This window comes from Acanthopagrus latus, chromosome 21 (assembly GCF_904848185.1).
Source record: "Acanthopagrus latus isolate v.2019 chromosome 21, fAcaLat1.1, whole genome shotgun sequence".
NCBI classification, from domain to species: domain Eukaryota; kingdom Metazoa; phylum Chordata; class Actinopteri; order Spariformes; family Sparidae; genus Acanthopagrus; species Acanthopagrus latus.
Window position 1 is genome coordinate 27,396,950 of NC_051059.1, and position 12,021 is coordinate 27,408,970.

Sequence of the window (12,021 nt, forward strand, 5' to 3'; positions counted from 1 at the left end):
CAAGCACAAATAGACACTCTTTTGAAATATGACTCATATCTAAGCATGTAGAATAAGTCGAAGGCGACTTGTTGGGTTAGGGTTCGGGTTTAGAATTGGGTTCTTAGCGGGGGGCTTTTAATTTGAAAGTAGCATCTGTTCTTAGAGAGACAGAGCGAAGCTGCAGCGGACAGAGAAGCAGCTTTATAGGCTCAACACACACACACACACTCACACAACGCCATATTATGAGGAAATGCATACGGTAGATAACTGTGGCGTTTTTATACTGCCGTTTTTTTGACATCCCTTTGCACAACAGGAATTTATTTATTCATTTAAAAAACACACAAAAGGGGCGGCGCTCTCATTGTTCCGGCAGAGCCAAGCTCCATCCTAACTGTTTCCCCACAGGCCGCATCTCGCGGTCTAGCAGTGACACAAACTTTTGTCCATTTCCCTGGACTCTGGTCGCCCCACCATAGGTCGTCGAGGGTGCACACTCGGCGCCTACGCAACACACACACACACACACATACACACACACATACACATACACATACTCACTTGCTGTTGCAGCAGAGGTCTGTCTTGGGTTCACGGGCCGAACCGAGGCAGTCCCGGATCACGTCATAAATAGCGCTGGGTGGTGCGCTTCAATGGGTCCGGTGACCACGGACTATACTAATATTATTCTTGTGTTGAAAGTATTGTGAATTGATGTGATCTGTGTGAACAATGGCACAGCTGTATGCAGGGTTGTTAGTGCCACAATACTAGTGTTAAAATCAATGAAGTTTTTGTGTTTTGGTATTCTGTTTCCCAGTTTATGTTTTGAAACCCCTGTGCTGGGTTAATTGGTTTGCCCAAGGGAGGGGCCAAGGGGGTATTTAAAGGGAGCTCAGCTCACTTGAGAGGGAGCATTAGGCTGAGAGGCGTGTGGGTCCCAGTTGCTGCCATGATTTCTGTAAATATTTTCACTCTTTGTCCTGTTGTAAATATTCCTGCCACTTTGCTTTGCCACTTGTGGGTATTTTTCTTAGGTTTTTGGTGTAAATAAAAAAAAAGTCACCATACTAAAATTTGCCAAATGGGCCATCATCTGTCCATCTTAAAGCCCGAACCACGACATGTGTGCACATGCCTGACAGTACGTCAGACTGAAGGGCTGCATGTCAGACACTGTGGTCAGCAGCAAAACCCTAACCCTAACCCATGTACACATCCAACTTCCAGTACAACTCCAGGCTCTGCCACATGCAGAAATACTCGGACAACACTGCGATAGTTGGCCGTATCAAGGATGGACGGGAGGGGGAGTACAGACAATGACAAGAAGTAAAGACAATGAGGGGTGGAGCAACACTGAAGGAGGAGAGTGTCAACATCACATTTTCTACTTCTACTTCTACTTCAAGTGGAAGTTTCAGTTCGTCAGAGAGACACAGAGCTGCAGTCCAGATGAATTTCCGTCTTTCTCTGAAGAGGAGTTTAAAACTGAATCCATCAGATTTTTCTCAGCAGAACAACAGAATCTCATCTGAACACTGGTGAGTACTCAGTAACTTAATTAGTCAGATTGTGGTTTAAACTCAGTTTAGTCGGTGTAAGTATATTTATTCATCGTTGCATCTGCATTCAGTGTCCATCTATCACAGTTCAAGTGTACGTTGTAAAGGGAAAATTCACACCACTTTACATCGCCATCAGACTGATCTTTCTTTTGGCACTACATTTTCTCAACCGCAGAACCCTATGCATGAACGCTAATGCGGAGAGATACGGAATGTTAAGTTTTGTTTTTATCGAAAGTAAAAGTAAAGTAACCCTAACCCAAGTGCCAAAAAGAAACTGTTTCTTGAACAGATTTTTTAAGGTGAGCCTTGTTTTAGGTGGTTTATTTCTCTTTTTCTCTGGACTCTGTTCACTGCAGTACAAAGCTGAGCGTCTGGGCCGGAGCGGCTCTCTACTTCTCCAAACTGAGGCTGATTACGGTAGGGAACAGATCAACTATAGATATGTACTTTATATGACCCCACTTCAAAAAACACCAACTATCCCTTTAAACTGACACACTTTTTTTCTGTTCTGTATCGTATGCATCCAGATGTGTTTCAGTTCATTGAAAACGTTTCAGTTCTCATCCAGAGGCTTCTTCGGGAAGTTGCAGGCTTTTACACTCTGTGTGGGAGTGTCCTTACAAATTCGTTAAGGACATGTATGAGCTCTGAGAGGTTTGGACCATAGGCATATATACATAGATCCCATATTGCCTCGTGAACTAATTTGAGTCAGTGGATTTAACTTTATAAAGCTCCTTCTGCAAAGTGCTGTAAGTTAATGCCTCTCGTTTACACATTGACATGTTATGCCCCTGAAACAGGGGAGAAATAATCACTACAGTGACAGAGCGTCTTTTCCTCTGCTCATTGTTTACTGCAATGAGGAAGAGTACCGCGAATACCCCAGATATGTGGATGGAGCCAAAAGCAATCGATCACAGAGCGAAACTTATTAAGCTTAGATTTAACAATACAAAATGAATGTAAACAATATCAACATTATAAACATTCTTATAGCATTTGAACCCATTTTTAACTCTTATGAATAATGTTTCTTACCTCAACAGATTATAATATTATTACAGACCATGAATTTATGTCCTTTTAATCCGTAACAATGTATAAGTGTATTAGCTTATCAACCTGTCACACACACGTATGGATATATTCAGAAAACTGATACTGATACCTGTGTGGCTGTGGATGAGCTCAAACCTGAGGAATCTCTCTGTTACTCTGCTGTCCACACTGACAAAGCAGGAAACAAACATGAGTTGATCTATTTGTGCTAAATCTGGTACTGAATCAACAATAACAGAAATATTTAGCACATCTGATTTTCTTTGCTGTCACTTGGCTAGTTTTTTCAGTCATTAATGGAATAAATGTCCTCACAGTACGACAGCTCAGCTCTGCCCTCACTGCCATGTGTCTCAATGTGCTCCTTTAAAAAGAGGTCAGACTCTGCTGTCAGTGCAAACACTTGGCTATTGTCAGTGTGCACCTGTCAGGGCTAAACGAACAGGGACCAAAACTCAAGACACAAACAGGAAGGCAGGTGAATGAGCTATAGCTGAGCTTTATTAAGTAAAGCTGTAGTCCATCAAAAATACAAAGTCCAATCACAAAGCTGGTGACAAACGGTAACAAAGCAGAAGGAGCAGGCGGGACAAAGACCAAGAACAAAGAACTGCAAAAATACAAAAACTAAATAAAAGTCCAAACAAAGGAAGCGCTGGAATAGGAGGCAGGAACACAAAGGACATGTGAGATCCGAGACTGAACTGGACTGAGACTCATGACAAAACCGACAAACTGACCATGAGAGAGGAGGACAAGAACTTGTGTCATAAAGCAATAATTTCAACCATTTGAACAGTTATTGATGTCTGATTGTCCACGCTGACTGGTTTTGACTGCAGAGTTATTCTTGAATTAAAAATAGCCTTGAACAGCAGGAGGAGGAAGTAATTGAAGCAGTGTGTTGTAGCAGCCACTAGAGGGCGACATCAAACAGGTTATATCCCTTACAGCAGCAGCACAGCGCTGACGGGTGTTCCTGAGGTTCAAAGGTCCAAGATCCAAAGATAAATGAGCTCATGTAAACACAGTAAAACAAAGCAGAACACAAGAATCACTGGTGTTCAAAATAAAAAAACATTAATTGCCACTCAACCCAAAAGGTTCAGGGTTAAAGTTTTTTAGTTCATCCAAATCAATTAAAGTGAAACTCTCACCAAAAAAACAACCAAGGCTTTATTTGTGATTGAGTATGAGTCAGACCTTCAGGTAAATGCATAATTATGATGAAAGACACACTTTTAAGATTTACCGTTGTTTCATTTTCGGGCAAGCTCATTAGCTAGCATCAAAATGAAGAATACATATAAATCAATAAAAATTCAAGATTGCCACAATCAGCATGAACGTTGTAATTGTAATAAAGCTTCTTATATTGCACATCATATGGTCGATCTCCATAAATAATCAAATTGCAGAAATAAAATGTGCAATGTGTAATAAGCCCAGGATCTTCCTTTGTTCAGACATCACACACAAATGTAAGCGGTGCCAGATAAAATAAGCTAAACAGAATTTAGTTGAATATCAATTTTTTCAATACCTAAGTCTCAAAAATAGTGACATGTTGATATCACCTTCAAGTCCTTCAATTTATTGGAAAGATCAGATGTGACTTGACAATTGCAGCATGCCTAAAGTTCATATTTGTCATTTGCTTGGCTCTAGACAGGCTTACAACTAGATAAATAGAACTTATTTTAGAACTTATTTTGTTATTGCAATTGGCCCACAACTAGATAAATAAAAACTTATTTAAGAAAAACCCCTATTTTTCCCCCTTTAACACCCTGTTCCACATAAATAGTTAATGTGCTAATGTGCTAATACAACGTTTCAAATGGTGGATTGCTGCTATAAGACTACTTGGTAGGAATATATCACAGAACCATGTCTCCTTATTTTAGAATCACCCTGTTCAACATAAATAGTTAACGAGCTAACATGCAAATGCCACGTTTCAAATGGTAGACAGCTGTCGTCAGCAAGCCACCCCTTGTTGATCTGTCCTCAATTTCTCCATGCACACATGAGGAAGCTGACCCTCGCATGTTGTGACATGTGGCCCATGCAGTACGAAATGGTCACCACAAAATAAAGATCCAGAGGATGAGCTTTGGTTGGCATTTGGTACTGGAAAGAGTTTACAATACCGAGCAGCCCATGAAATCTCAGCTGCACTTCCAGAGTTTCATGCTTTGACTGGCTGTGACACTGTATCAAGCTTTGCTGGGCGTGGGAAACAGACTGCATGGGCTGTGTTGGCTGTCTTTCCAGAGCTTACAAATTGCCTATTAGAATTGTCCTCTGCCCCACATTACATTCTACAGGAAGTAATGGCAACTATTGAAAGTTTTATAATCCTGCTGTATGATCGAACCAGCACATCCACAGACATAGACCAAGCTAGGAGGAAGTTATTTGCAAAGAGGCACAATGTGCAGTCAATCCCTCCAGCAAAGGCTGCCCTAAAGGAGCATGTTAAGAGGGCAGTCTATAATAAGGAGGCCATATATGGGGTCAGATGCTGGTGTCAACACGAGGCATCTGAGGGTCATTATGAACCATTATCATACTTGTCTCCTGCAAATGTAAGAAGGGTTGTGTCAAGCAGTGTAAGTGCAACAATGCTACTTTGGACTGCTGTTACTTTGAAGGGCTTGCTGAAAGTCTTCCATGATTGACCCCATGTTTGGACAGTCACTATTGTCAGTAAGGCCTATCTGGCATTGTGAGCTTCCAAATAGGCTAAATACTAAAGTTGACACCTGAATTCCTAATTATAAAAATGTGTGATTTGACCCCAATATCATTCACATCACAGGAATCTTTGCAACTTTGAAGCAGTAATAAACCAGTCATGGCAGCCATCTTGAAAAATAACTGCCATCTTTAAATGTATTTGTATCATTCATGTACAAACTCAAAAGAGGTAAATAAATGTAGCTAACTAAATGATCAATAACATATTCTAATCAACACACAGAAAATTCACATGGTAGTCAATTGTGGCCATTTTAAAAAATGCCTGCCATATTGAAAATTTGCGATGGTGCGATATCTAATTTTTTTTGGACTGTCTTTGGCTATAAGTGTCTCACCCAAAAACGAAACTATGGTAAATCCTAAAAGTGCCTCTTTCATTGTAATCATGCATTTACCTAAAGGTTTGGCTCATATACATTTGCAAATAAAGCCTAGGTTGCTTTTTGGCAAGAGTTTCACTTTAAATTAGCATTAAACAAGGGCACCACCCTGGAATCAGGGACCAATAACCAAAACAGTCTCAAAAGGAAATGAATCCCAGCACTGACCATCACAACCAGGAATTATCACAAAACACACGCACATAATGATCAAAGAAAGCTGCTATGTGCAATATAATAGAATTTACTTATATAAGCACATTGATCCAACCAATAATACTTTCAATAAACAAAATCCATCACTCGACTCAAGCAGCTACACTATGAAACTAAAACGCTAGGACAAACTGAAGCACAAATAACTCTGTGTGTGTGTGTGTGTGTGTGTGTGTGTGTGTGTGTGTGTGTGTGTGTGTGTGTGTGTGTGTGTGTGGTCAAATACACAAGATGGCGGAGAGCCAAAATGACGGTCACAGTATCGTCATGGAGTCGTTCCATTCAAAAAAATAACAAATGGCTGAACAGGAATTTGGGAATTGAACTGCTACAACAGGCTAATATAAAAACTATATTTTTAGACACCAGTAACTGTGTGACCTTGTCAGCTGTGATCTGTAAAATATAATTTTCAAATGGCAACTCTTAAGACAAGACACCTAATGAATATGGCAAACATCACAAACACTCTGCTGTAAACAGCTCTCTCAGAGTTAGGCAGCAAAGTTGACAGCGCCTCCTCAATTCTTGACTGATTAGTTGGACTCACTGTATTCGTTATGATTGCAGATGTTAGCATCAGGTGAAAATAGCTAATGTGGTTTGTGATTTTTGTAAGTCAGAAGTTACTCTGAGCCTGGGTCTTGTCCGATTCGTGTTTCCCAGCAAGTTTTTAAGTCCAACACATGCCCAGATACCCACTTTCTAAATACTGGGTGTTTTTTTTGTTTTTTCACTTGCTGCTGATATCTGCCTCCCTCCTGTATAACGTGATCCTAATGTCCACCCACAATTAATAAAGGAATTTCCACACCGCTAATGTACAAGGTGACAGATGACTAACAGTTTGAATAGCATTAGTGCCCCAGATGTAAAGTAACATACGTTCTATTATCTCTAGTCTAGACTAAGAGATGGGCTCTAAAGCCAGCAGAGAGGCGGCAGCAGTGGAGGCGGCAGCAGTGGAGGTGGCAGCGCTCGGCCGGCCGTTCAGCCTCGGAATGCTGTACGACTGCCGCAGTGATACTCTTGTTCCTGGTAAGGATTCATGTGTAAAGGTTACTAAATGTGGCTCAATTATAATCTGTGTCTGTTAGTACTAAGTTATAAGTTACAACTCCTTCTACTATGACAAAGCCAAGTTGATCTGAATTTGAAGAAGTTACAAACCAGTAAAACAAATACTGAAATTCATCAATGAAAACTAACCTGTCCAAGCCTTACTAAAAAATAAAAGGCAGTTTAACTATTTCTATTCTTTTTGGCAGGCATGACCCTGTGGGACTGTGATGACCTCGAAAAAAACACAAGAAAAAGACCAAAACCTAAGACTGATTTTGAGATAGTTGCATCTGAATCAATTGAGGACAAATCTTCAGCACTTAATGTTGAAGCCTCTTTGAAGGCGAGTTTCTTGGGGGGACTGGTTGAAGTTGATGGATCAGCAAATTACCTGAACGATAGTAAGACTTCTAAAAATCAGGCCAGAGTAACACTGAAGTATGAAGCTACCACAAAGTTCCACGAACTGTCCATGGATCATCTTGGAAGAGGCAAAGTGAAGCATCCAGATGTCTTTGATAAAGGGTTAGCTACACATGTAGTCACAGGTATTCTTTATGGAGCACAAGCCTTCTTTGTCTTTGACCGTGAGGTGTCAGAAAAGGACAGTTATCAAGACATTGAGGGTAACTTGAAGGTGATGATACAGAAAATTCCCTGTCTTGCTATAGAGGGTGAAGGTTCACTGAAAATGGAGGACAAAGACAGAGCCACTGCTGATAAGTTCTCCTGCAGATTCTATGGAGACTTTTCACTTCAGAAAATGCCGACATCATTTCAGGATGCAATACAAGTCTATCAAAGTTTGCCAACATTGCTGGGAGCCAACGGAGAAAACGCCGTACCAATGAAGGTCTGGCTGTTGCCGCTAACATGTTTAGATTCTTCTGCTGCGAAAATTGTCCGTCAGATAAGTTTAACATTAGTTAAAAAGTTACAGAGTGTCCTGGAGGACTTCAGTGAGCTGGAGATGAGGTGCAATGATGCCCTGAAAAGCACCACTGCACAGCAGTTCCCACAGATTGTCACAAAGATTAAAACCTTTAAGGAGATGTGCTCTGAGTTCAAGCTGGAATTCCAACAAAACTTGGCAAAGAAGCTTCCATCAATCCGAGGAGGAGGAGAAGAAGAGGCTGAGCTCGCAGAGATCCTGAAGAAGAGACATTCTTCTCCTTTCAACAGCAAAGACCTGAACAAGTGGATGGACTGTAAAGAGAGAGAACTCTGCGTTTTAAAGTCTTTCACCAACATAATGAAGAACACCAAAATCGTCCAATCTGACAGAAGTCTTCATGAGGAAAGTCTCAGTGCAGATCATGCTGTGTGTTTTGTTTTCACCTCACTGGGAAGTGATGAACCGTACCTGTCAGCTTTATCAGAGTACTTAGGACAAACAACCAAACCAGACAAACCTCAAGAGTCTCGTACTCATGATGTAGAGAAGGAACAATGGTACCTTTTAAAGGAAGTAGCAGATACAATGAGGAGAAAAGCAAAACTCTTCAGTGACTTTGCAGAGGCCAACAAGGAGAACAAGAACATTAAGTTCTTGGCAGTTGGTTCAACAGACGAGTCACAGAAAGGTTCAAGCATCTACCTTTATAAAGACGGCTTCTCTGTTAATGAGAACTTTGAACCTCCTTCAAAACCTGAAACATTAACAGTCAGAGACATAAACCACAACAGTGTGACGCTGAAGATTTGTCCAGCAGAGTTTGGAGCAGAGAACATCACCTCCTACTCTGTTGAGTACTGTGTCAGTGGACAGGATGGATGGAAAGAAAAGACGGCAGCAGGAGCTGAAGAAGTCACAGTGAGCGATCTGAGTCCAAACACAGAGTACAAGTTCAGATGCAGAGCAGTGACCTCAGTAGGTGTTGGACCAGCCAATGAAGTCACTGGTTCCATTAAAACTTTACCTTGCAGCCCTCCTGGAGAACCTCAAGTTGAACCAAACTCAGGTGAGATATCAGTCAGCTGGGACAAACCTGCTGAACTCGGACAAGATGTCCAGATCCTGAGCTACATCGTGGAGTACGCCAAAACAGACAGCAGGGTGAAGGAGGAAGATCTCCAGTGGAACCAAATGATGTCTAAGACTGAACAGACGATCATCTCAGGGCTTCAGCCAGAGACAGAATATGTCGTCAGGGTCAGATGTGATTGTGGTGAAGATGGACTGAGCAAAGAAAGCATCTCTTCTATCTTTGTTGTGCCCCCGAAAGAACGACTTGTTGATGCTGTTAAAAAACAAAGCAGTTTGCTGAAACACCAGTCAGGTCATCTCCCAGTTTATAAAGTTCCCCTGAAAGAAGAAAGACTGACTGTTGCAGGGTGCAGGCGTTTTAGTTTTGGGAAAGAGTCTTTCAAACATAATCGCACCATCATGGTTCTCGGAGCAACTGGAGCTGGAAAATCAACTCTCATCAATGGGATGATCAATTACATTCTGGGTGTTGAATGGGAGGATCCATATCGGTTTAAGTTAGTTGATGAGGATCCATCAAAATCACAAGCTGAAAGCCAGACGTCTGAAGTCACTGTGTACAAGATCAACCACCAGGAGGGCTTTAAAATCGACCACTCACTGACCATTGCTACTGTTGACACTCCAGGATTTGGAGACACAAGAGGCATAAAGAGAGACAAACAGATCACAGACCAGCTGCGTAATCTCTTCACTGATAGGCATGGTGTCAGTGACATTGATGCTGTGTGTTTCGTAGCTCAGGCTTCTTTAGCTCGACTCACACCAACACAGAAATATGTGTTTGACTCTGTGCTCTCAATCTTTGGCAAAGATGTGGCAGAAAACATCAGAGTTCTGGTGACATTTGCAGACGGCCAGCGTCCACCAGTTCTCGAGGCGATCAGAGCTTCAGGTGTCCCGTGTCCTAAAACAGAAGACGGGCTGCCGGTTTACTTCAAATTCAATAATTCAGCGTTGTTTGCAGACAACAAATCATCTGCAGCAGGCAGCATGAGTAAATATGGAAGCTTTGATCAGATGTTTTGGGAAATGGGGGCCAGTAGCATGGAGATGTTCTTTGATGCTTTGAATGTGATAGAAACCAAAAGCTTGACATTAACTAAGGAGGTGCTCAGAGAGAGACAGGAGCTCGAGAATTCAGTAGAAAATTTGCAGGTGAAGGTTAAACTTGGGTTATCCGAGCTTGAGAAGATAAAAGAGACAAGTGAGAAACTGAAGGATCACGAGGCAGAGATCAGCAGGAATGAGAACTTTGAGATTGAAGTCACTGTCCCGAAGCTTGTTAAAATAGATATTTCAGGCACTGGAAAGTTCATCACCAACTGTCAGCAGTGTAATTTTACCTGTCACTATCCCTGTAGCTATGCCAATGACGCAGATAAAGCACGCTGTTGTGCAATGGGATCAGATGGAAACTGTACTCAGTGTCCAGGCAAATGTCATTGGAGTGTACATTCTAATATGACATACAGATTCAAGTTTGAGGAAATAAAAGAAAAACAAACAGTGAAAGATCTGAAAGAAAAGTACCTAAAAGCCAAAGGTGCTAAGGCACCTGTTCAGGCATTGTTTGATGTAATGAAGTCTGTATTTCATCGTGTGCAGGCTGAGGTGGGGAAACTGATGGAGAGCTCTGCTAAGTGTTTAAACAGACTGAAAGAGATATCACTGAAGCCGAATCCTCTCTCCGCTCCAGACTACATTGACCTGCTTATTGAAGGAGAGAAATCTGAGTGTGAACCAGGCTGGAAGCAACGAGTTGAGCACCTGACAGCCGTCAGAGAACAAGCAGAGTTCATGGCTAAAGTAGAGAGAGAAGAGAATCCCCTCCAGAGTCCATCTACTGACCTCCAGCATGTTAGCGAGGACAAACAAAGAACAGCACCAACCAAAAGAAAACTGTCAGTGTCTGATAAAGACTAAGATGAGACTGAGCCAAAACCGACCCAGACCAAGAAGAGGCAGAATCGATACTAACCCAGACAAAGATGAGACCAGTTCTGATACCAGCAAAGTCTAAGAAAGGCCTGATGTTGCTTCCTAGTGCTAGAACTTCAGGTGTAACCATAGCAGCAGGTTGATGAAGAGCTTCAGGTGTAACGTAGCAGCAGGTTGATGAAGAGCTGGTGCAGCCCAGCCATGATGTTCAGCAGGTGTAACGTCGACCACGTTCACCATCTTAATTAACGGTATTTAAAGTAAACAGCAGCTTCAGCTGCCGTCTGCTCTCACAGTGAAGCTCAGTCACTGAGATGTGACGCTGTGAGAAACATGAAGAGAGCAGTGCTGCTGTGATGATGTGAACACACATGTAGAAACAAATCTGACACTGAGGAGAACAAATCAAAACACTGACATCATGTTGTGATAAATGTTGAAGTGCTGAACTAATAGAACAATCTGCTCCAAAGCAACCTGATCATCAACGTCTTTATTTTTGTCTTTTTAACGTAAATGTTTGAATCTTTTTCATTGTTCCCAGATTACATAGTTGAGTTTTTACACTGGCTCATCAGCTTCCTGCTTATTTTAACATGTTTATCTACTATTTTCTTTTTTTTCTTTTTTGGACATTTAAAACCTTTAAGACGATCTGAATAATGTTTAATTCTCCTCATACTGATGTGTGCTGACATTTTATTGTCCTGTGGGCTCCCACTGAAAGATGGAGAAATCAATAATCAATAAATGTGATGATTCTAAGTGTTGTCTGTCAGTGTCACCTTCTTTGTTTTCTGCAGCTTCAGTTTCTCATCCAGACTAGTAATTTACATCTAAATGTTCCAAAATTTGACAAAAAAACCCCCCAAAGATTTAAGTAAAATCAAATTCAAAGTGAAAATAAATGTGAGCATCAGAACTGGTTCCCCTTCAGAGGGCCCGACCCGGGAACCACTGGACTAACTAAACTAACTGTATATAAAGTAGCTCAGACGGAGTGATGTAATGTAAAGTACTTCCGCTCCACTGCTCCTCCCCTCCACTG

The 12,021-nt window shown here is 41.5% G+C and overlaps 1 protein-coding gene across 2 annotated transcripts; it reads left to right on the top strand.

Annotated features, from left to right (window-relative positions):
- Positions 1-1,349: 1,349 nt before the first annotated feature.
- On the top strand, positions 1,350-11,732 carry LOC119010640. 2 transcript variants are annotated; one of them, XR_005072026.1, is made up of 5 exons: positions 1,350-1,529; positions 1,913-1,973; positions 6,885-7,021; positions 7,252-11,111; positions 11,147-11,732. XR_005072026.1 is itself a non-coding variant. In XM_037082953.1 (4 exons), the coding sequence occupies exons 3-4, from the start codon at positions 6,898-6,900 to the stop codon at positions 10,956-10,958; spliced, it is 3,831 nt and encodes a 1,276-aa protein (XP_036938848.1). In that variant the 5' UTR covers positions 1,350-1,529; positions 1,913-1,973; positions 6,885-6,897; the 3' UTR covers positions 10,959-11,732. The 2 variants fall into 2 exon arrangements, 1 of the variants encoding a protein (XP_036938848.1); XM_037082953.1 differs by having other exon boundaries at positions 7,252-11,732.
- The last annotated feature ends 289 nt before the right edge of the window (positions 11,733-12,021 follow it).

Bases quoted from the DNA above. Each gene is read 5' to 3' on its own strand.
- LOC119010640 (XM_037082953.1), top strand. From the start codon at position 6,898: ATGGGCTCTAAAGCCAGCAGAGAGGCGGCAGCAGTGGAGGCGGCAGCA. The intron at 7,022-7,251 runs GTAAGGATTCAT...TCTTTTTGGCAG, and splicing joins CAGTGATACTCTTGTTCCTG to GCATGACCCTGTGGGACTGT.